The 25,130-nt window shown below is 36.6% G+C and overlaps 2 protein-coding genes across 2 annotated transcripts; both read right to left on the bottom strand.

Annotated features, from left to right (window-relative positions):
- Nucleotides 1-1,344: 1,344 nt before the first annotated feature.
- LOC147476819 (uncharacterized) lies at nt 1,345-3,648 on the bottom strand. Its single transcript, XM_086585836.1, has 4 exons — nt 3,441-3,648; nt 3,159-3,283; nt 2,793-3,002; nt 1,345-1,482 (listed from the first exon to the last, which is right to left on the bottom strand). Exons 1-4 carry the CDS (start codon nt 3,646-3,648, stop codon nt 1,345-1,347), a joined length of 681 nt encoding a protein of 226 aa, XP_086441962.1.
- Nucleotides 3,649-22,259: 18,611 nt separating this feature from the next.
- On the bottom strand, nt 22,260-24,790 carry LOC147476818 (putative E3 ubiquitin-protein ligase LIN-1). Its single transcript, XM_086584503.1, has 5 exons — nt 23,881-24,790; nt 23,481-23,790; nt 23,268-23,392; nt 23,072-23,191; nt 22,260-22,625 (listed from the first exon to the last, which is right to left on the bottom strand). Exons 1-5 carry the CDS (start codon nt 24,118-24,120, stop codon nt 22,620-22,622), a joined length of 801 nt encoding a protein of 266 aa, XP_086440629.1. The 5' UTR covers nt 24,121-24,790; the 3' UTR covers nt 22,260-22,619.
- Between the last annotated feature and the right edge of the window lie 340 nt (nt 24,791-25,130).

Raw genomic sequence — 25,130 nt, 5'->3', positions numbered from 1 at the left:
CAATCAGCTGCATATATTCATTTACATGACATTAGTAAAGCTTTACTACAAAGCTAAACACCACAATTTTTATTTAAAACCTACACACTTATCCGGTTGAGTTGAACTCCTGCCATGTATAGCGGCTAGTGTACCAAAGGAACCAGTTGCATCCAAAAAAGCCTTTAATTGTATATAACTTGTAAATATTTAAAAATAAAGGCAAGTCAAGTAGCATGTTTCATTTTTTCTTACCTCGATCATGCACTTTGCTTGTTTCGCAGGTTCAACAACCAACTTTGCAATCACTACTTGCAAAGCATCTATCAAATCCCCCCGATTTGCCAAATCATTACTATATTGCTCGCTCAGATTCATATAATAAGTTGAGAAACATATACATATTCAATATGAGATAGAAAACTCCAAAATATATTTTTCATTCATTATAAATAAAGAACTCAAAACCTACAATTGCTTACTAACCTTGTGCAAAACATGTGACAATTGTTTGTCCCAGCCCATCTCCAATCAATAATAAACAAGATCCAAGAATGATATTTAGTTGTCCTTTGCACTTCACATCTCATCTACTCCATTGCAACATGCAAATATCCCATGGTAAGCTTTTCATCACCATCCACTAATCTCAAAACCTTTACCAAAGGGTTAAAAACTCTAACAAGCGTCTTTATCTTTCTCCAAAATGACTTATCAGCTATGGTATCCTCATCCCTAAGTGCCCTCACTAATGTTTTTCTTCCTTTAAGCACCAACCAATTAGGTGATGTAAACATCTCTTTTAGCTTATCCATTTTTTCCACCATGCGCTTCAAAGCAATGTAATTGCTCGCAAATCTAGTAGGCCCTAGTCTCATAAGTTATCCACCACACTTACCCCGCATCAAATCAAGAACTTGAGGATGATTGTAAATGTAGGTTGTGACCTCCCTAGTTCGCTCAATATTTTTCTTTACAACTGTTTTTCTACCCAACTCCAATATTAAGTCAATACAATGCACAACACAAGGTGTCCAAAACAAATTGTAACCTGAAATTGAAAACACAAAAGAAGTGTTCATAAGCAAATGCAATAGATTAACAAAACTTTATATCAATTATAATTCAAACATATTTACCAAGAGTAGCCATTTCCATTGTTTGTAACAACTTGAACAACGTACTCTTTCTCTATCATATTAATCACCTCCTTCATATGTGCAAGTATGAAAATATGGTCTTTACAATGCCTTGACACCTCCTTTGAGGTGTGGAAGACCGTTTACCCATCATAATATACCATAAAGTTCATGATATTCTCCTAGTAGGCCCTGTCCAACCATCACACATAACTGTGACTCCGTACTACTTCCACTTCCTTTTCATTCCATCAATATAAGCTTTCAATTCATTAACATTTTTCTTCAAGTATTTATGCATTAAGTCATGGAGAGAAGGACCCTGCACCCTAATTCCTGCCCTTGCTGCCTCATCTGTCTTAGACTGGTAGAAAGGATTTTTACACACAACATGTTGGGCAATCCCTGCCCATATAGCAAACTTTGATACCAAGTCTTTAAACTAATCACCAAATCCCCTGTTAATACTATGCTTCACAGACGGTTGCCTTGCATCTTGATGTCTAAAGGCAACAAAGTCAACATCCCTAGGATGAGTTCTCTTATGAGAAAGATAAAAGTCATGCAATGTGCCATCAACTGAGGATGTAGACTTTCTTCCAAGTGCCACAACGTCTTGCCCAAAACCACGATAAGAAGATTGTTCTTTTCTTGATTGAGTTTTTGTATAACGGAATTATACATCATCCTCACTTTCTAAATCAACAATAGTAGGATTGCACATTGTTTCCATTACATCTCTGTTAGCCCTTCTTTTATTAGTTATCTTGTTTCTTCCCTAACAAAATATCTCTCATTATAACCCTCGCTTCACCAGGTACTTTAACACATTTTTCCACATCTTCATATCCAGGGGCGGATCTAGGATTTTAGATAAGGGGGGGCTGCCATGGAGTTAATCTTTAAAGATTTTTTTAGGAACCAATAAGCTAGCATTGATAAACAAAAGAATTATCGCTTTTATTACCTTACCCAAAATGGACAAAATAGTGTTTTCACTATAGACCTAGACAAATATAATAAAGAAATGTGCAAGAAAAACATAGCACATTAGCATCACACTAGTGAAGTTTTGACCTGCGTGGATTCTTATCAAATACATCTATTATTGCATCCAAATCAACTTCTTTAGCAAAATCCCGTTCAATGTAAATAGTCATGCAATCTGCAAGAAATTCATCCCCCATCTTGTTCTGAAGTCGTGTTTTGAGCAATTTCATAGTGAGAATGCTCGTTACGTTCCGTGGAAACAGGGGAAGTGTCAAGACAAGGCGAATCAATCTATCAATCAAATAATAGATATTGATCTTTCTTGTTTCAACTAGTCTTTGACATAATTAGGAAATGGTAGACAACTTATGAAAAAAGAGGATGCTTGAGCACATCAAGTTTGTAATGTTGCAGTTGACTTCTCAAATGATGTATCTCTTGTTTCGTGAAGTCTCCACAATAAAACTTTTCTGCGAGTTTGCAAATGTCATCAATGTTGAAGGACTTAAAAGCATCTTTCGGATCCAAAGCAGAACTAAGATAAAGAAGCTCTATTGTTTCTTCTGGAAATCTGTTATTTAATTCCACCAACCGGTAATCTATTACAAACATTAAATAACTTCGACGCGGTAGTGGTGCTCAACCGTAATGTAATCTTTTTTCTGGCGGCAAGAACGACTGTACCATCCGCCATGTGTCGAAAGCACCCATATCAGGCATATCAATGTCATGTTTTTTGCAAAACAAAATCACATCACTAAGGAAAGCGTCCCAAGAAGATCCTCTTAATTCTTGAAGAAGTGCTTTCGTACTAGAGACTAAGCTGATAGCATTTAAAATGTCTTGGGACTTTTCTTGTAGGGCTTTACACAAGACATTAGTAATTCCCATAGTCTTATGCAATAAATGAAAAAGAAAGACAAACTCAAAACTTTTCATTGCAAGAATAGCACCTTTAGCTTCTCCACGCATAGAGTTGTTTGACCCGTTCTTCATGACGCTTTCAAGAACTATTCAAATTGAATCAAACATCTCTTTCAGGCTACAAACCGAAGCAAAATGAGAACTCCATCTAGTATCTCCTGCTCGTTGCAAAGTAGAAACTTGATTAGCTCCTTTTCCAGTAACAAGTTCACCACTAGCTACCAGCATATCAATTTCATTTTTCCGAGTATCTTCCAAAAAGCAACATGAAGATTAACAATAGAAGCCAACTTGGAAAAAAACAACCAAACATCAAAAACATCTTTAGAAGCCGCAACTAGAGCAAGTTGTAGGCGATGTGCAAAGCAATGCACATAATATGCATATAGACACTCCTTGAAACAATGCCTCGTAATCCATTCCATTGACCACGCATATTGCTAGCACCATCATAACCTTGACCTCTCATATTTATAATATGCAAATTATGGCGAGCAAGGATATTGCATATAGCTTCTTTCAAAGTTAAAGCACAAGTGTCTTTAACACCAACAATACCAAGAAAATACTCTCTAACAAAACCACCTCTATCAACAAATCTTAGGACAATCGCCATTTGCTCCTTGTTTGAATTATCTTGTGCTTCATCAACAAGGACACAAAATTTTGCATCACCAATTTCCTCAAATTCTCTCTCTCACTTTATCGGCATAGATATGCAAAAGTGTCTTTTGAATTGAATGTGAGGTATATGTGGCATTTCTCGGAGCATCTTTTAATAATTCTGCAACCTTGTCATTCAACATCGCTGCAAATCCCAACACTCCCTTGAAATTTCCACCATTTTTTGACTTTTTGGACTCGTCATGGCCTCTAAAAGAAATCCCTTGTAGTGCAAGAAATTGAATACACTGAAGAATAGCTTTGACTAGCAAACGGTTCTTAACAACCTCTTCTTTAGATAATGTATTTAACACATTATCTATATGTCGAGAAGGATTCATGAAATTTTCACAAGCTATCATCATTTAATCTATGAGGTGAGCATGGACCTCCTTCATGTTGCAAAAGGAACACTTCTTTCCATTATTAATCTTCTTCCAACATTTAAAACCTTCAACAGTGAATGCGGGGCGCCGGATTTGTTTCAAATATAAAACATGGAAAACAATAAGCTCTATCCGTATGGAGTGAGTACTCTAGCCAAGGAAATAGTGTGAACCAAGAGGAGTTGAACCGGGCGAAGTTTGCTTTCGAATATGGTGGATGGATACTCTTTCTCACTGAGTTCAAGTAACCAGCGCCCCTTTCCAAGAAAAGCTCGTCGAACATCATCTTGTTGATTAACCGGGTAATTATATATTGGAGATGCGTTACCCGGATCACGTTCAAATAAAGATGTGGAGTCAACTTCTCCAACACTAACTCTTTGGGCTTGAGGAGAAGGTTCAACTTGCTCAATTTCAACAACTTGAACTTGTGAAGGAGGTTGGCCATCTCTATCAAGTCTTGAAATATCAAGACTAGATGATGTAGAAGTTACATCATTTTCGGGGTGACATCTTTGGGTTTAAAGAAGGAAAACATGGTTTTATTTTCTTACGAGCTTGATGTTCGGACATTCTTACCTAAGATAGATCATAATAATTTAAGTAATCAATAGTTTGCTTCTATACTAAAAAAAAAAAAAAAATATATCACAATAATAACTACAATAATATTCAACTAATTAAATAAGACAAAAAATTAAATGACAATCTAATACTCCAATATAAACTATAAGTTAACAAGACAATAAGTCAAGTAGAGAATACATTAGAATTTGAAAATTAAAAAACAAAAACGAAATAAAAAAATATAGGCATAATACAAAACAATTTACCTTAGCCCTTAGCTAATGAATAGCCGAATATAAAATAAAATGATAAATAGGTTAGGCGCGGAATTGGAACTGCCGACTGGAAGAAGATAATAATAGAGAACAAAATTTTCTTTTGTAAAAAGATTTGTCGAGGAGGCGGTAATGCGACCGAAATCACGTTCCGTTTTTTTTTGGTTGACCTTTATGTTTTTTTTTTTCGGTGTTACTGTTTTTGAGAATCTTAAATTGTGAGTTGTGAGAAATTGTTATATAGAGATAGTGACTTGTGGGCCCTTATTGTGAGTTGTAATTCCTTTTTTTTTTTTTTTTTTTTTTTCGGCTAATAGAGTAATAGGAAGTTAGAAAGCAAACGTGACAAGACCAAATTATAAGTGATTGTGACTTGTGGGCCTATCATCTATGGGCTAGTGTAGTATTTTTTTGGGGAAAGTTTGGGGGGGGGCTGTAGCCCCGGTCAGCCAACCTTTACATCCGCCCCTGTTCATATCCACTCGCTAAATGTTGTTTTAGACGAGTGATGCCACCTCCTTTAATGATTTTTTTGTCGTAGTTACACTCAAAGTGATTTTTTGAACCTGCTACCCTTGTACAGTGATCCCATCCTATATTCTTAGATCTTACCATTTTTGACAAATATTCTACAACGTTCCCACTGCAGACAAGACATTCCACAATATTTTCACAAAATCCAAAATGAAATAATATATGCATACGCATAAAACATGAATGGTTACACAAAACTAAGCATATAAGAACAATATGTAAACCTACTTACTATAAACCTAGAAATTATATTTAATTTGAAAAAAAATATACATTGATAAAACCTTCCATAGATCAAGCTCTTAAACAATTTAACAAATAGCCAATCAAAGCAAACACTGATTTCCAACTTTCATAGCAAAAAAAAAATACATTCTAAGATCAACACCAACATAAGATCTAGAAGACTGGAACTAACAACATGAAGAACTAGACACGTGCATATAACATGAATAACATAGATTAAGAACTAGACACATGATATGACATGTGCATATCCAAAACTAAACGTTGATCATTCAAAATAGACATATAGATTAATAACATGAATATATTCATTTATTCAAAGCAGAACATCATTTCATCACAAGCATAATAATATAAACTTCAAATAGCTATTGAGGTTGGAGAGGCTCTTTCTTACTTGCACTTATACGGTTGTATGCCTATTTTTCACAGGGATGTCAAGTCATTAAACATTCTCTTGAATGAGAACAATATTGCTAAACTTGCTGATTTTAGAATTTCTAGGCTTGTTCCTCTTGCTAAATGTCGAGTTTTGACGGTTGTGCAAGGGACTGTAGGATATTTAGACCCCGAATACTTCATCACAAGAAAGTTAACTTTTTTTTGGTTAAGTGTGCTAAGAATTATATTGAGTATGGGAAAAATGGGGAGGAGGGATTATAGTAAGAAAAGTGTAAAAGGAAAAAAAAAAGAAAAACTGCTAGTGATATAAAGGAAAATGTTTGTCGTGCCCCTGATACTCCATATGATGGATTCGTTTTGCCCTCATGTTTCTTACTATCATGTTATCCTTTAAAATTTTATTCACAAAAACCATTTCCTTAAACCAATTTCCTTACCTAGAACATCTTTCTTTTTTTTCTTGTTGGATAAAATTTTCACTTTCGTTTACCTAGAATATCTTTCATAGATCAGAAGCATATGCGCACATAGGATTGGAATTTTGGCTAGGGATACTGAATATAGTAATATACTTAAAAGACACTTTACACTAGTCCATAATCCATATGCTGCCCTTGTTTTGATCTATTAGTTCCGCCTTACAGTTCTATGAGGTCGTTTAGTTTTGAATATGCCAGAAGTGCAACTATATTTGTGCCACTTTGATTTCATCCTACTATTCAAGAAATGTTTTGGCGAGCATTTAGATTTTATTTTTTCTTCTATGAAATCCCCTGTGTATTGCATTGGACCAGAAATTTGACGCAATCCTAGGTAAAATTACCACAAAACAGTGTTGTACATTTACACTGTAATACATATGAAAGTTAACCGAAAAGAGTAATGTTTATAGCTTTAGGGTGGTGATGCTTGAGTTGTTAACAGGGAGATCCCAATGCTTACTAATATTTACATGGGCAACTAAGGCCGGATCAGTTTATATTACACTAATTATACCAAGAAATCGGGCTAGTTTAGTTGTAAATAAATCAAATAACTAATATTTTAGATGTGAAATACTTAAATGCAAATAAAAAACTAAATTTTTAGTGGAGAAAAATAAATTCTGACCTTACTTTTAAAAGTTGAACCCTTTTAGATCTAGAATTTGGAATTTGGAAACTAGAAAATATTGGACTTTTTCATTTCCCACAGCTTCCATTGATCATAGAGGGTAAATCCACATCATCCATGCTCTGACGTAATCATCATACTCCAATGAATAGCTTTTTGGGAGAGAGAAAAAGTTTTGAGTGAACTATTTGGTTTTATCGAATACTATAGAATTTGAGATGTATTCGGGTAGTTTTTGCTATTTGTCGTCGAACAATAGGTTATTTACCATAAATGCCACCAGCGATACATTTAGATTAATTCGTTTCGATGTTATTTCGTTTTTTTTGAAAAACAGAAATATCCACTGGAATTATGACATTTCGTTTGGAATCGTGAACACTGCACACAACACACCATAAAATACTTTTACTTTTCTCCTACTTTTAGTTGTACTTTTCATAGAAAGACTAATTGTCTCTTTCACTAAAAAATCATTGTCTTATAGAATTTTTTTGAGAATACGTATGTCTGTATAGTTGGATCCATTTAGGATTTCAAGTCTTATCTTAAAGAGATAAAATCATTGTCATACAAGTACTTGTACTTGATATACTAAAATATTTTTAATACATATCTCTTTAATATGGAAAGTGTCCATTAACAAATCCATATGTTTATACTACCTATTAATAAATAGATCATGCATCTCATGCCAACAATAAATAATAATTTTAGTAAATATATCATTATAATATCAAGTCACTAATAGATTAGCAAGCATCCATGCGCCAGTAACATAACATACTTAATAATTAATCTCAACTATTAATTACTAATGCATCTTATGCCATTACCACTGTTCATCCGAAATACCTTAATAAAATTGTTTTAATTGATCATGTCAATATGCGTGGCATAAAACCGATTTCCCCAGACAAAACAAGATGCAAAAAACGCTATTAATTATGTGCATCCATCATGCACTAAATGAGTATGCATCATGCACGCACCCTTTTCATTAGGCAACAACTAGTAATGTGTTTTAACCATACGTTGTGAGATAATATTCATGGCTATTGTGTATGCTTTTTACATTCCCATGTGCATATTATAAACATGAATTTTACTCTTATCCATCTTCATAGACCTTATGCATCCTATGCTAGGCATAGAAAAAGTATTGTACCTTTCCCTTTATGTTTGAGTACACAATATAGTTCATCATCTGTGCACACGTCAAACAATGTTTTAAAATATGGAAACAAAATTAAAGTGTTCCCCTCCTCTATTAACAAGTGGTCATCTTCTTTTATAAAAAAACAAATAACTTGACACATGGTTTTTGTCTCTCTTTTAGTGTTTTACATACCACGTACATGAAAGGAACAATACAATCTCATTGCCTTGTTCTTGTAGTTTAGAAAACTAGATCTACGTATACCCAAAAACTTTATACTAGCAAAACAACTCTTAAAGCATCTTTTACAAGTGTCATACCACATAAATAAAATTACTTATCACGTTATCACGTAACCGAATGACATTAAAAAATTATAATACACAACGAAAGCAAGCATATGTTATTAATATTGTATGCACTATTCCATATGTGATATATCTTCCTCATTTTTTTTATATTGTTGATCTAAATGAGTATATATATAAACATAAATTATATATCAAATATGCAACAAAAAAAAAATAAAACCTTTTTATCTAGAACATGGAGATCTAAAATTATCATATATCATATATATTTATTCAAACAAAAATTTTCAGATCTCATTATTCTAATAAATCAAATAGATATTATAGCATGACCTACTCTGATACCATATGTTATTAAATAATTAATCTTAGATCTTTAACATGCTAATCTATTATTGATTAACAAGGAATTAAAAGAAAAAATATCTTCAAAGCCGAAATTGGAGATCTATCTAAGAAAAGAGGTTGGTGTGGGGCCCATAGGGCCCCATCCAACAGCTCCAATCTTCCCTCACAACTTATGACATGGAGAATCCAAAGACTTATGGGGTATGTGTAGTTTATTATTTAGGCACAAGAGTACTGGATCATTGTTGATTTGGTGGGTTGGGATTCTTTTGGGCCTAATTTGAAACAATCAATGTTGAATATCTATCTAATAAAATAGGTTGATGTGGGGCCCATATGGCCCCATCCGGCGGCTACCATTGCATTCCCCAAGTTGTGACAAGACACTTTTAAGTGAGCTCAAGTAGTGTGATGGTTAGTTAAATATGGTTGCTGAGTGACATCGGATCGAACTTACAAGTCAAGAAAGGCTGTTGGGTTTGGGCCTTTGCGGAAAAGGCTTAAAGGGTCTAGGCCTCTAGGGGTGGATTGTTCATCGTCGGGCCCGTGCAACTCTTAGTTGAAAATAAAAAAAGTTTTCCAAAACTGAATAAAAAAAGTAAGTTTTTAGCTTTCTAGTAATATTCACCACACAACACACTACAAAACACTTTTGTTTTTCTCTTACTTTTAGTTGTACTTTTCCCAGAAACACTAATGGTCATTTTCACCAAAAAGTCATTCTCCTATATAAGGAAACTTTGAGAATACGTATCGTGTAGTGGGATCCACTTAGGATTCCAAGTCTTATCTCAAAGAGGTAAAGTCATTGTCATACAAATACTTGTACTTGATATATTAAAACATTTTTAATATATATCTCTTTAATATGGAAAATGCCTATTAACAAATCTATATTTACAATAAGGTCCATGGAATTATCAAGAAAGTCTTTTCCTACCATTATTTAAATTTAAGTCCCTCCAACTCACTTGTATTCACAATAAGACCATTGGAAATTTGTCCTCTTTGTCACACTCATGTCTAATTGACCCAATGTGGCATTCAACATCTATCAATTGAGCACTAAGAAACTATTTCTTATACTGGCCGGGTTTGAGCTTAATTAATTATGTCACAATTTTTAATATATATAACTCCGTAGAGTGGTGGATCCTTTATAGAATTTGTGATTCAAGACACAAATTTGAGACTTTAATTACCCAAAACGTCAAGTCTAGTCTATAAATAGACATTATTTTTTAACATCTTAAAGTAATAAATTTGAGACACAATGAATTTTTACAATTCCTCAAGTCTAGGGAATAATTTGTAGAATGAGATATACACACTAGTCTTAATAGTGAATTTATTGTGTGTTCTCACTTCGATCCCCTCAGTGTCAGTTATGTGACTACACCACCAATATACAAACTTAGAACATCTTTAATGGTAAGACCAAATGAATACCAAACACCAAATTCTTGAAAATTTGGTAAAAACCATCTTCAGTGGTGAGACCAAACCAAAAAAACACCAAACCAAACACCAAATGGGATCAAATGTACGATGCGGTGTTCAATAAGTCGTGCGGTTTTTCAAACACCGCGTGAGCTTGTGGGTTGTTGTGCACTTCTTTGGTGTGGTTTTCAAAAAGCAATGTGGGCATCGAAACAACATGGGCTTTGGGCTAAACTGTAAGACACGGTGTTTCAAAAGTCATGCGGTGTTTGAAACACCGCGTGGGTTTTGGGTTAAACTGTGGGCTTTCTGGCGTGGTGTTTCGAATGCTACAATGGTTATTTTGGCATGGTTTATCCAAAGCAGCGTAGTTTGGTGTCAAATTTTTGATGTCTCGGGCTGAAGTTGTTTGGTGTTTATTTGGTTTGGTGTTTGTTTGGTAAAAAATTTTGGTGTTTTTCAGGTCTTACCATTAAAGATGCTCTTAGAGTCATACTCAAATGATTGAGATATCATTATTCTATCACATATCAGTTATGTATATTATAGTCGTATAAGTGAAGCGTCCGACTTCACCCCTAACTATGAGCATTCTTGATAAATAGATACAATCAAATCTTCCGCATATGACTCTTCATATATATGTTTGATATTGTTCTAATTCTATTGCCTATGGAACTTATGGTTTCATTATATGATATTAATTCACCTATATGCATAATAATAAGATTTATGTATTTAATTAAACATTATCATGTATAAACAATAAATATTCATTGGCTCTGTAAATGCCAAATATCCCAACTGTTGAGTCCTACAATTGACATTGCCAAATAACACGGCAGTCTTGTGCAAAGTAACGATAGTTGGCCTTTTTCAAAGTTTCTCTACCCTAAAGTATTAGTTATTCGAGATGATTCAGAGCTCTCCTGCGGCTGAAAGCAAAAGTTCCCTTATCTTTTCTTCCCCCTCTTCTAAATTCAAACTTCAAAATTCATATTGTATGTGTGAAAGTATTTATTTGTTCTTTTCCTTGGCTCTTGCTCGTTTAAAGTTCTTAAGTATCTCACCATTCCTACCCACTTGCTTGGGATTCAGTATAATCTAGTAAATTTATACACTTACAGTATCATCTTCATCACATCTTTTTATCCACACTAATAATCCCCCCCCCCAACACACACACACACACACATTGGGATCTCTTTCTAGGTTTCTTGATGGCTACTTCGGTAAGGGATATTATAAGAGGAGAACATTTAGGAACTTCAGATAGATAAAAAAATCGAACAACTACAAGCGGACATGCAAAATCTTTTCTGTTCCAAGGAAAAAAGAGTGGTGGATATGGTTTGCAAAAACAAGGAAGATACAACGGATGTAAAAAACACATTGATGGGAAAGTTGTATGGAGAAAGGCCTATCACTTTAGAAGATATTGCGGATGAGCTACACAGGTGCTGGCAGACAAAGAAGGAAACAATAATAGAAGCTATTTCAAAAGGTTTCTACAAGTTGGTTTTTGAGAACTCTGAGGAGTTTGATCATGTTAGGAAAAATGAACCATGGTTAGTGCATGGCTTTATCATCTCAATCAAGAGATGGAAAAACTTAGAACATGCTGAGGAAGACCCTTGTTTCGATCTGGTCAATTTCTGGGTACAGATTTATGGTCTCTAAGTAACCATATAAATGAGGATAATGTTCGTAAGGTTGGTTTGAGATTGGGTAAAGTACAAATGGTTGATCTCTTCTGCTCAATTGAGTTCAAAAAACTTGTTACGAGGGTTAGAGTCAAGATGGACCTTAAGAAAAGATTGCTCAAGGGGATTGACCTTCGTACGAAATTAGGGGAAGTTATACCATTAAGGTTTAAGTATGAGAAGGTGGATATCTTATGCTATTTCTGTGGTTGCATTAGCCATGATATTTTTTTATTGTAACAAAAAAGAAAAATATCGGATAGATCTTTTGAAGTGTGGAGGGTCTCCCAGGGATATCAAAAACAATTTCTCTTTTATGCTGAGAGCAAATGTGTTCTTTGATGGAGTTGTGAGCTCTTGTCCGGTGTCTATAACGTTCTCGGGGACTCCACAAAAACCTAGATTTGGTCAGTTTCCGGTGAGAAACAAAGGGACACCGGCAAAGAGGAATTGGAATGGGGCGGGGATGCTTGCAACACCACCCAGGAGTAGACAGGTGGCATATAGCTCTGACACGAGGTCTACACCTATAGAGGAGAGAGAAACAAATTCGCCTTGGATTCAGAAATGATACTTCAAGCTATGACAAACACATTAGTTACCGTTGGATCTGCAACTTCGGTGGGCCCAATAACACACATCAACCCACAAAGCTCAGAGTCTGTTGAACAAGCCCAAGTAGATAATTGTCTTTCAGCTGGGCCGATACTGGGGCCAGGTGAACAAAATGGATCACTTGTTATTTGGAAACCGAGTTTGGGTAACAAGATTATAGACATGGACCTGGACTGGGCTTTGGGTTCGAAAGTAGTAAACCAGGCCCTTTCCAGTTCTTCTGGCGTAGAAGAGGTCAGAGCTATGGTGAGCCTGACTTAAGCACCTTTTAGAATAGGCTCTTCTGTCTTTGCGGATAATATCTTGGGAACCAAAAAGATTTGCTAGTTGAGAATGCCTCTCACAACAATCAACCTTCTTACCTTTCCAAGGATATTATTCCTTTTCTTGAGAAACTCAATACAGATGAACTTCTCCACGCCTCTTTACTCTTGGATACATGTAAGCCCAATTTTTGCTTCATTAGTCTTCCTACACGTGGTAGGGGGTACAAGACTTTGGCCTCTCGAGGACCGAGAAGGGATGGGAATAGAAGGAGTCAGAAAAAGTTTCAAGCTATTTGTGTGGGAAACAAGAGGAAAGCAATTGTTAGCTGTGAAGAAGAAGAAGAAGTAATGGATAATAATGGGTGGAATCGAAGATATGTGAGATTTGCTGCAATGAAGTCAAAAAGGCTAAGAGAGATGCTGACGAAATGAGGGCTAGAGGCATGGGGCATTTGCTTATTCCTGGGGATGATCCTATCATCTCGGTGTCTAGTGACACTGTGGAGTCTAGTGAATCATCATTTTATGATCATTCTTTGGACCCAACTGAGCCCTCTGAAGAGTCTGATGAAGATATCCCTGAAGAGGAGATCCCATCATAAGAACCATCGGATGAGATGAATCTCAATATGGTGGCTTTTCAAAATGAACAACATGATGAGGTCTCGGTAGGGAATGCTCCCAGGGATTTGGTTCAAGGAAGTCAAGAGGTGTTTGGGTATGATTCTAAGGATAGTATCTCTCAACCTCAGCCTTTAGTTGTAGATGATTCGTCTGTGGTGCACCGTCTGAAGTTTGGTCATAAGCAACAAGGGCTTGGTGAAAGCTCAAAGGATCCAAGGGGGTCTAATAGTGGATATTGTGGTGATGATAGCTCAAGTATGAGTTTTGAGTTTGCTAGCAGTGGAGGTCTGTGTGGTCCTCCTCCAGGGTTAGTGGTGGTTGTCCCCAAATAGCTGCCTTGCTAGAAATGATTCACGTCTGGAATTGTCGGGGAATAGGTTCCTCCACGGCAGTTCAAAATCTAAAGGACTAGTGAGGCAACACAATCCAGATATTATATGTTTGCCTAAAACAAAGGTGGGGGGAAAGTAGGATTAGTATGTTAAGTAAGGTGATCAAGTATGAAAGCTTCTTCTGTGTTCCTGCTTCTGGGCTTTGAGGTGGTCTTGCTCTTTTATGGAGAACTGGAGTCAATTTTGAAGTGCTAGGAGCAACTACTAATCAGATTACAAGTAAACTTTCTGATTACAATAGTAGTATTCTTTGGTACTTTAGCTTTGTTTATGGTGAACCTAATGCACATATGAGACATAGGTTTTGGTCTGAGTTAAGAGAAAGCGCTCCTTTGATTCCAGGTCCTTGGATGGTTTTTGGAGATTTTAATGCCATAAGATCCCTTGATGAAAAAGTAGGGGGCAGGTTTGTTTTTACTAATTGCATGATTGATTTCAATGAGCTGATTAATGATCTTGTCCTGGTCGATCTGGGGTACAAAGGCCCTAAGTTTACTTGGAATAACAATAGGAAAGTGAAAGATAATATCCTAGAAAGACTGGATCGGGCCCTTGCTACCCCTAACTGGCTTGATATTTTCCTTACTATGGTGGTTAAGAATGTTGTTAATGCTACCTCAGATCACCTATCTTTGTTGATTAATCTTAAACCTGTGATAGAGAATGGTGATAAACCTTTTAGATTTTATGATATGCGGTTAAAAGATGAGTCCTGTAAACCTGTTATTGATAAAGCTTAGCATGCAGTCACTCATGACCTACCAGATTGAAAGGTGATCCATAGACTAAAGCATACTTAACAAAGTCTAAAAACCTAGAATAAAAAGGTGTTTGGTTATATTTTCTATAACATAAAAAAAAGTTCAGAAGGACCTAGATAAGGTCTTACAACAACCTTTTAACCCTAATAACCATGAGAAAGCTAAGGTTATAAAAGCAAGACTGTTTGATTGGTATGATAAAGAGGAAGTCTTCTAGAAATAGAAGTCCAGTCAACACTGGATTAAAGATGGGGGGAGAAATACTAAATTCTTCCACTTGTCTACAGTCTATAGAAAAATAAAAAATAATATTGATAAAATAAAGGATAATGAGGGCAACTGGAGGGAAGGTAGAAATGAGGTGGGTCTAGTTGTTAAAGATTATTTTGATGATATTTATGCTTTTGATAACTCTATCAATAATGATAGCATTCTTAATTTGTTTATTGCTTGTATCACTGATAGAGAAAATGAGATTCTTATTGCTTGCCCCTCTGGGGATGATATTTGGCATGTTGTAAGGAAGATGGGAGCCCTTAAGGTCCCTGGCCCTGATGGATTCCAAGGCACTTTCTATCAACATTGTTAGGATGTGGTTGGTCCATCTATTATTGATTGTGTTAGGAATTTCTTTATTCAAGGATGCATGAACCCCAGCTTTAATGAAACCTTTATAGCTTTAATACCTAAGATTTCCAATTCTGATCATATGTCTAAGTTCATACCTATTAGTTTATGCAATTTTTGTTATAAGATTATTTATAAAATTCTTGCTAATAGGATCAAAGTTCATATCAATAAGATTGTTTCTCCTTTTCAAGGAGCCTTCATAAAAGGTAGAAGTATAGGAGATAATATAGATCTAGCTAGTGAGATTTTTCATAATATGAAAACCAAAAAAAATTTTGTAGCTCTTAAGATGGATATAACAAAAGCTTATGATAGAATTAAGTGGTCATTTATAGATAACATTTTTAAAAAGCTTGGGTTCAGTGATAAGTGGAGACTCCTCATCTCCCAATACCTTTCTACTGTTTCCTTTAGGGTGTTGCTTAATGGCTCACCCCTTGATAAGTTTACTCCTTAAAGAGGTATGAGACAGGGATATCCTCTCTCCCCATACCTTTTTATCCTTGTATCTGAAGCTTTATCCAGGATGATAGCAAAGGTTGAGAACAATGGGGATATCCATGGTATTAAAATTAAAATTAGGAGAAATCCCCCAATCTCTTGTATGTTGATGATCTCATCTTATTCACTAAAGCTAACCTTGCTAAAAGTGGACAGCTCAAGAGTATTCTTGAGGACTACTGCCAAGCTACTAGACAAAAGAATAATTATGGTAAGTCTAGTATCTTTTGTAACAAGAATATACATAATATGCACAAAACAATTTTAAAAAAATTATGGAAAATGAGGTTTTTTGATAAAAAAAGATAAATATTTGGGTGTCCCTATTTTTTTATCACATAAAAAAAAGGACTTTGATTACTTAGTGGATACATTTCATGGTAAGATTAAAGGGTGGAGAACAAAAGTCCTAGCACAAGCTGGAAGGACTACTCTCATTCAAGCTGTGGCTTAGGCCACACCTTTATATGCTATGTCTACTTATAAGCTGCCAAGATCAACTTGTAAAAAAAATGGATAAAGCTTGCAGACATTTCTGATGGCATGGCACAAAAAATATCAAAAGCATCCACACCATTGGGTGGGATGACATATGCAAACCTAAAGCCTTGGGAGGCCTAAGGATAAGGAAGGCTGGTGATATGAATAAGGCTATGCTAGCTAAGCTGGCTTGGAAGACTATTACTGATACTTCATCCATTTAGGCTAAAACTTTCAAGGCCACTTATGGAAAGATTTGGTTTGACATCAAAATTAACCCTCCACCTAAGGCCTCTTGGTTCTAGAAAGGTGTTCATAGAACAGCTAGAGATATTCTTCCAGGGGTAATTTGGAGCATTGGGAGGGGAAAAAGGTTAATGTGATGAAACAACCTTGGCTCCTCCTTAATGTTGCTCCAATTACTCTCAAGGATATTAGACCAGATAGACTAGACCTTGAGGACCTCAAAGTGGGGGAGTTGATGTTTGATGATGGGAGTGGATGGGACTATAGTAAGGTGGAGAGTCTATTCTCACCTGATATAGCAAATCTGGTAAAGCAAGTTGTTATCAGACCAACTACTACAGCTACTGATAAAGGTCAGATAGGTAGGAACCAGGAATGGTGTACTATTTGTTAAATTTGCATACCATTTTCTCAAAAAAGAAGAACGGCAAGAGTGCAATTCTTCTTTTAATACTAAAACTATAAAAACCCTATGGAAAGCTCAGATAACAGCTAGTAACCAGCTTCTGTTGTGGAAGTTATACATGAACATACTTTCTACAGGAGATCTGCTTATGAGAAAAAATATCTTCTGCTGTGGATTAGAAGTTGTACATGAACATACTCCCTACAGGAGATCTGCTTTTGAGAAAAAAATATACAAAGGGAGTACACTTGTCCTTTTTGTTGGCTTGAACAAGAAGAACCCATTCACATTTTCTTCAAGTGTAAATGGATACAACCAATTTGGTTTGCTTCTGATTTGGGAGGTAGAGTAGAGGAGATGGCAGACAAGTCCATAAGGGAGTGGCTGGACATGTTCATGGAATGGACCAAGGCTAAGGATACTGGAATAGCATAAAAAGGAGTGCTAGCAGCTATTATTCTGCAAGAAATATGGGAGATGAGGAGCAAAACAAAATTTGAAGGCAAAGCCCCTAACAGGGATAACCTCATTAGGAGAGCTTCTACGAAATGGAATAACTGCATCCAAGCTTTCAAAGAGAATCAGGGAGTTGGAAATGCTAACACTCAACCTCCTATATTAACTCATTATATGCCATATACTGTTGAATTCCCTTTGATAGAGCAAAACACTCTTGTAATAAGGTTTGATGTGGCTTTTTGTAGGGATAATAAGGCTGCGGCAACAGGGGCCTTAGCGTGGGATGGGGAAGGGATCTTAAGGGGAGCAACCACTAGGAGAATTGAGGCTGGAAGTGCAGAAGAAGCAGAGATGGTGGCTACTGAAGTTGCAGAAAAGCTGGCTAGGAGTACTGGAGAAAACTCTTTTTTGTTTGAGGGTGACTTTAAGACTGTAATCCAGGAATTACAGAATACTCAAGAGTTTAACTCTTTTAATTGGTAGTTAAAGTCTATTAGAGCCATGATATTGGGCTTGTGTCAACCTTTTTTCGTTTTGTAAGTTTAATTGGATTAATAGGGTGACTAATGTAGAAGCTCATGAGCTTGCAAACTGGGCTGCTCATAACCAAGATGTGAGCTCACTACCTAATCATCTACTTGCATGTAGTACTATCCCTTTGATGTTTTAATGACATTACACATGTTTCTATCGGAAAAAAAACGATAGTTGGCCTTCTATCTTCTTATATATGGTAGATGCCACCCACGACCCACATATCACAATTTAGTACTTTACAGAAATTTCATTATGATCTAGTGCTAAGAGCATCTTTAGGAGAGATACCAGAAAAACACCAAATATTTGAACCAAACCAAACCAACACCAAACAATTTTAGCAGAAACATCAAATATTCGACACCAAATCACGCACGACTTTCGCAAAACCGCGCAAGAGACCAAGCCCAAGCCCACGCGGTTTTCGGTAAACCGTGACAAATTAAAATTTGGTGTTCGAAACACTACGAGACAAAGGCCCAAACTAACACCAAAGCCCATGCGGTGTTCGCAAAACCGCGCGGTTTATCTAAAGCCGCGAGTGAGATTTGATATAACATCAAAGCAACCACAAAATTTTTGTCGATTTGGTGTTTTTTTGGTGTTTTCATCAGCATGTGTCTCTCCTGAAAATGGAAAAACACAAAATTATTGAAAATTTAGTATTTGATGCTAGAACAGTGTCTCTCCTAAAGATGCTCTAAGTTGCTAAAGATTAGAAAGCTCACCTCACTGTCATGAAACCAAATTTCAACATCCAGAGTCTTAGAGCATCTTTAGGAGAGCAACAAAAAAAACACCAAAATTTTGAACCAAAAAAACACCAAACCAAAAAAACACCAAACAAGTTTAGGAGCAACATCAAAAAAACACCAAGCAACTACGCGGTTTTGCCAAAACTGCGCCATATAGCCCAACTAACAGGCCTAAGACCACGCGCCATATTGCCAAAACCGCGTGGTGTTCTCAAAGCCGCGTGCTACTATTATATAATCAGGACCAAAGCTGCGCGGTTCAATCACTTTCAACTATTTTCTCAATTATAAACCCTCTCCTTAGTTAAAAAAAAATAAAAAACCTACCTAAACTTTTGAAATTTTATATGGATCATTTTGAACCTTTCGACGGTGATGATTGGCAGTACACAAGTGACATTGGTGATGAGGGAGAAGAATCCGAGGAAGTACAATACGGTGGGGGAGAAGAACCCGAGGATGTCGCGCCGACTAATAGACATCTCTATGTACTGGAGTATCAGATGAACGACTTTGATTGGCAATTTGCACCTGGAGAAGCACTTGATATGGAAGTTGTGTCTTCTACACGTGACCCAAAACACGTGTCGAATGCAGTGACTAATACTCAGGTAATTAATTAGTTTTGATTAAATATTTTGAATATTAATTAGTTGAGTTGGACCAATTAATTATTTATCTTATATGCATTATTTTTTTTTTATAATATCAGCATGTTATTGACTACCGAGTTAGATCGGCTTTACTTGGTGTTAGAGAGTGGTGGAAAGTTATTAGGAGTTTGGATGAGTTTGTACATATTAGAGATAGTATTTTGTATACACCTTTGGATATTTTGATTGATGCGGATTATGAGAAGGCTGATTGGGCAGTGGTCATAGCTTTAGTAGAAAGATGGTGGAGTAGAACTCATACATTTTATTTCCCTTGTGCGGAGTTAGGGTTCACACCACTAGACTTCACTATGATTTCTGGGTTGAGTATCGGTATAGGCCAACCGATACCTTTTTTCATACAAATTATGAGAATATGGATAGTACGCTTATGAGTTATCCTTGTTTGGGTGCGGATGCTTATGATTCTTCTGGGATTAAGCTATCTTATATTAAGACTGCATATATGGAACCCCTCATGCATCCTGATACACGAGCGGAGTTAGCTTTTGATCGTTCTTAGGGTAGTGAGGGTGCCGTCAATATGTTAGGGCTTTTTGATGTTTTTATTGGGCATGTTTTGTTTCCCAATGGTCATTCTCTGGACGACCGATATTATGCTTATGTATCTGATTTGCATACTATGAGAGATTATGACCTGGGTAGCTTAGTATATGCCACATTGATATCGGCGTTAAATAAAGCTTCACAGACATTTGGAAGTAGAAGTCCTCAGATTGCAGGATTCATGGGACTTTTAGAGATTTGGTTTTATGAGTACTTTCGATATCTTTGTCCTAACATAGACATGATTGCTGATACTCGCCCTAGATTTGCTAGTTGGTCGGGCCTCACTTGACTCGTGAATGAGAGGGCAGATTAGGAATAATATCTGTATGGCTCGTGCTCAGATTGATATTAGATCATTGTCATCTATTGAGTGGAGACCTTGGCATTTGTCTACTGCCTTTAACGATCCAGTTGTATAACATGCTTGTGTGTTGTCACATCACAGAGTTGTTTTTGTCGCGACGCGTATTTGTCGCGGGGTTTGGTATTGTGGCGACAGATGTTGGAGGCAGATGACTGGACGTTATGGAGTTCCATGTGCTCCCATGCCAGATGTTAGTGATGCAAAGTCGTGGGGTAGAACTCATATTCATGAAGTTTATGCTAGTTGTGGTCCTTGGTCAGATGCATCTTCTTTTGTTGTTGAGCAGACTGTTGATCAATATTATAGATGGTGGAACCGTGTCTCCATGGGTCCGTTGTTGCCTCCTGTTGGTCGGGCTAGCAACTTCGAGTTTGTGGGCCTGGAAGGGATGAGACGTGAGCTACGTATTCCTCATCCGCCACAGCCTGTTTACAACCCACAACCTCTGAATGCATATCATCCGGCTCGTAATGCGCAAGTAATCCTCAGATGTTTGCCGTGTGTGAACCTGATGGGGAGCCTACTTATATTTCCATTCCTGAGGTGCCTCATGCTCGTTTCTCTGAGTTAGAGCCGCATATTGATTAGTATACCATGGTGAGTTTAATTGTTTTATTTATCTTCTTCATTATATATATAATATGTACTCACACTGTATTTTCTTGGATTTTTAGGCTGAGGTTCTAGAAAGATATGAGAACCAAGTTCTTATGTTTGATGGGATGAGGACTGCCCTGTATCATTATAGGCAAGAAAGAGAGGAGGCATATTCTCAGACATATCAATCCCAACGCGTCGTATGGCGAGACTTCGGAAAACGTATGAGGATATCGCGGCAAGTGTACACGCAAAGAACATCGGGGATATGAGGAACTTCAGTCGAAGTAGTTAACCTCCGCATGCAGAGAAAATCATGATTCTCGATTATGAACTTTAGAGGCGACCGAACGCGTCAAATAGAGAGGAGAGGATCGAGTGGTAAAGGGCGAAGAAGAAAGCTAAATAAATTTGATGTAATATGATAGGTTTTGGATTATTTTGGATATTATATGATTATATCATAATCATAGATTTTGGACTGCATAATCATAATCATAGGTTTTTAATTTCTTTAATTTTTTCAATTTTGAATTATAATTCTTAATTTCTTCAATTGCATAATTGTTAATTTCTTAACTTCTATGCACAACTCATAATTTTTCAAGTTCTATGCATCACAGTTCTAATTTTCAGAAAAAACACACGCGGTTTTGGCAAAACCGCGCCCATTGAAGCCCAAGTCCACGCGTTTTTGCCAAAACCGTGCCATAGAAACCCATTTAGCAGCCCAAGCCCACGCGGTTTTGCCAAAACTGCGCGGTGCTTCTCAAACCGCGTAAGTGATTTGATACAACATCAAACCTGAAACCAAATATTGGTCGATTTGGTGTTTGGTTTGGTGTTTTTTTGGTGTTTTCATCAACATGTAGTTCTCTTGAAGTTGAAAAAACACCAAATTCTTGATGCTAGGTTAAAAATTTGGTGTTTGATGCTAAGTTGATATCACTGCTAAAGATGCTCTTACAGATAAAATGGAATCCGCTCCCAGCTTCCTATAAAGTTACACGTGACAAAGCAGTGGAAAATTGTCTGAAATAACTCGAACTTCATAATTAGTGGATCAGAAATCCAAACCTTCCCTTAATTGAAATAACTACCGATTTTAGATAAAACCCGCATCCTCTGAATTCCATTCATTCAATTGTTGCACACTTGCACCTGGCTAACCAAGGTCAAATACCACATGGACTTAAGCCTTCAAAATCTGCCGACAACTTGGTATTTGATACAAATTGCTTTATTAACTTTTCTATTATCCGCATCTCACATGGTTTGAAATTTCAAAGACATCATTGATCATTGTACCTTTGTAACATTTTAGGAGAATGTTATTGTTGATAGAATTTTATACATAATGTGACTAAATTTGACATATTATAGGCTTCCACGGCCAGCAGTTCATTCATAGTTTTCTGGATCTTATGTGGGATAATAACATTATACGGAACTACTTACTCGAATTGTTCTGTCTAGTGAACCACTGTATAGCTTGTCCCCCGATGAGGGAATAGACAGACATGTGACTGCCTTTTTATGCTCGCGAGTTTCTTGAATCAGTCGCAATACCCTCTTCCCAGCATCTCATACCTACATTTAAAACAACAATTTATTCCACTTAGCAACTTATTTAGCATGATCTTTAGTTGAGCATCTAACGGTCTAACTTTTGGAGATTCATCTAAAATGTCTACCCTAAGCATCTGATGGTCTAACTTTAGGAGATTCATCTAGAATGTATATTGTATACTGAAATTAAACCGTTGTCTAATTAAAAACAAGAAGCCAGAGAACACAGCAGCTGAAGCAGCTACCAAAATGACAAAGATGCACATCCAATCCAGAGTAAAAGAGTTTCACCAATCCAGTTTCATTTTAAATAATTTATATTTTTGTTTTGAAACCATTTCAATTTGATCTCATTTTCGTGATAATATGTCCTAGGACAACGAATTTTTCAAAGTCGACCCTTCATGTACCATTGTTGTTTCGATGAAATATGTGTTCTGAAATGGAGGCTATAATACTCAGCATACCTTTATAGTTCCATCAGAATGGCTGCTAAATACCCGGCCTTTTAGATGAACCAGGGAAAGAACTTCACCATTGCTCCCTGAATCAATCTCAGTTACTTCAGCACAGGACCAAAGCTCTGTCTGGAATACAGTAGACTTTAGTATGGGCTAATCGATGACAAATATCTATCACTACGAATTAAGCATGTTCACTCACTGCATTGATGGAGGTCAAATTCATTAGTGCTTTTAATATATCTGTGACCACCACTGAACTCCTCTTAAGCTTCCTCAGGGATTTGCATATGGTCTTTGCATATGCTCCAAGTTCTTTAAGGGCATCTGGAAACATTTTAGGCACAATTAAACTCATTAGATTTAGATACTAGATTGTGTAGCTAAATAACATGATTCAACCTTTAAGACTTACCCTGGTCATCAATGAAGCTTCTCAAAGCCACAGTAGCGAGAGCCTTCTCCTCAAGGTTTCTCGATGATTGGAGAACGTTTCTAAACTGGTCAAGCAAACAGTTGCGTGCCGTATCTCTTACACCAGTATCGGGAAGATTAGTGAGCATGTGGGTGAGCCATGTAGCAATCACAAGGCATGACTTTGCCATCTCCAAGGAGTTGCTCTTAAGACATTCTTCTAAAGCCTTAAAAATAGATCCATTTTCATGGTTACAGAGTACAAAAGCCGCCCGTTTCTCCCATGACCTTGCCACATTCTCTTCCTCTTCCTATTTGCAAGCATTTTAGTCATAGTTGGAAAAGAGTATTAATAAAAAGAATTGTCTCATGGCTGAATAAAAAATTGTGGGATTGCTAACCATTGTTTCCATTTGTTCAACTTCATGTGGCTGTTTCTCTGCTTTTAGTAAAGCGTTGTAAGATTGATCAAGTCCTGCAGATTTTAGTAACATGGCTTCGGTAAGGGACTTTCCTGAAGCAGTTAAACGCCCAGAAAGAGATGAAAATGCATCAAGAGCCATGATTTGAGAAATCAGGAAGGCTTTCCTTCGAAGCGCTTCAATTAGTGTTTCTATAGCTTCTTCTCTATAGATACTCATCTTCCGAGGCTCAACCTGAATGTAGAGAAAAAGGGCTTTTTTTTCTCTTTCATGTCTAGAGCGCACCTGCGCCTCCGATGGGCGCGACCTTCCAGTGTTTTGGGCGCACCCGCGCCTACGATGGGCGCGACCCGCGCTCCAACCAATTTTAGCCCGAAATTCACTGTTTCGGAAGTTTTTCTGAAATAGTATAAAAATAGGTTTTTTCTGTAGAAACAAAATCTAACAAAAAAAAGAGAAAGAGAGAAATTGTAAGAGAGAAATTCTTAGTGAGTTGAGTGTTCATTCTTTGTGAGTGAATTGAGGAGCTCTTGTAATCTATTACTCTAGACATCTAGTAAAGTTCGGATCTCGCCAGTGTGGAAGTAGGCAAATTGCCGAACCACGATATATCCTTGTCTTGTGGTTGGTTCTCTTTTGTATTATTATCTTTACTTTATATGCTTGTTAAATTGTAAGATTAATGAGAAGCGTTGGGATAGTATTTGGAGGGTGTTGAAGTCTTGTCTAGTGTGAAGGATCGATCTTTGTGTAGGATTGATCCGTTTGTTGTGGGTAACATTGTTTCCGCAGTCATTTATTCACAACAATTGGTATCAGAGCGAGGTATACGACCTAGGATTTTGAGTTTTGGTAAAGAACCATAGTGCTCGAAATTTATGTAGACAAAATTGTAGATTTAGAGCTTTACCAGATGGATGTCAAAACTGCTTTTCTCAATGGAGAATTACAAGAGGAAATCTATATGGATCAACCCACTGGTTTTTCAATCAAGGGTCGGGGAACACAAAGTGTGTAAACCGAATGCAGATCCATATATGGTTTAAAACAAAGGCCTTCTCTAGGTGGAATCGAGATTCCATGAAGCAATGCTTCAAGACAAATTGAAATGGTAAATGAGGACCATTGCGTATATGTCAAGACATCTAAAAATGGTTTTGTGATTCTATCTCTATATGTGGATGACATTTTGTTAGCGGGTAACAATAAGGCATTGATAAATTCCACTA

Source organism: Coptis chinensis, chromosome 9 (assembly GCF_015680905.1).
Source record: "Coptis chinensis isolate HL-2020 chromosome 9, ASM1568090v1, whole genome shotgun sequence".
NCBI lineage: Eukaryota > Viridiplantae > Streptophyta > Magnoliopsida > Ranunculales > Ranunculaceae > Coptis > Coptis chinensis.
This window is presented reverse-complemented; position numbering and strand designations above follow the sequence as displayed.

Bases quoted from the DNA above. Each gene is read 5' to 3' on its own strand.
- LOC147476819 (XM_086585836.1), bottom strand. From the start codon at position 3,648: ATGGCGATTGTCCTAAGATTTGTTGATAGAGGTGGTTTTGTTAGAGAG. The intron at 3,284-3,440 runs GCATTGTTTCAA...GCTTTTTGGAAG, and splicing joins TCAATGGAATGGATTACGAG to ATACTCGGAAAAATGAAATT. The intron at 3,003-3,158 runs GTTTGTAGCCTG...TTATTGCATAAG, and splicing joins GGAGTTCTCATTTTGCTTCG to ACTATGGGAATTACTAATGT.
- LOC147476818 (XM_086584503.1), bottom strand. From the start codon at position 24,120: ATGAGTATCTATAGAGAAGAAGCTATAGAAACACTAATTGAAGCGCTT. The intron at 23,791-23,880 runs GTTAGCAATCCC...GCTTGCAAATAG, and splicing joins TTGAACAAATGGAAACAATG to GAAGAGGAAGAGAATGTGGC. The intron at 23,192-23,267 runs GTGAGTGAACAT...ACTGTATTCCAG, and splicing joins ATTTGACCTCCATCAATGCA to ACAGAGCTTTGGTCCTGTGC.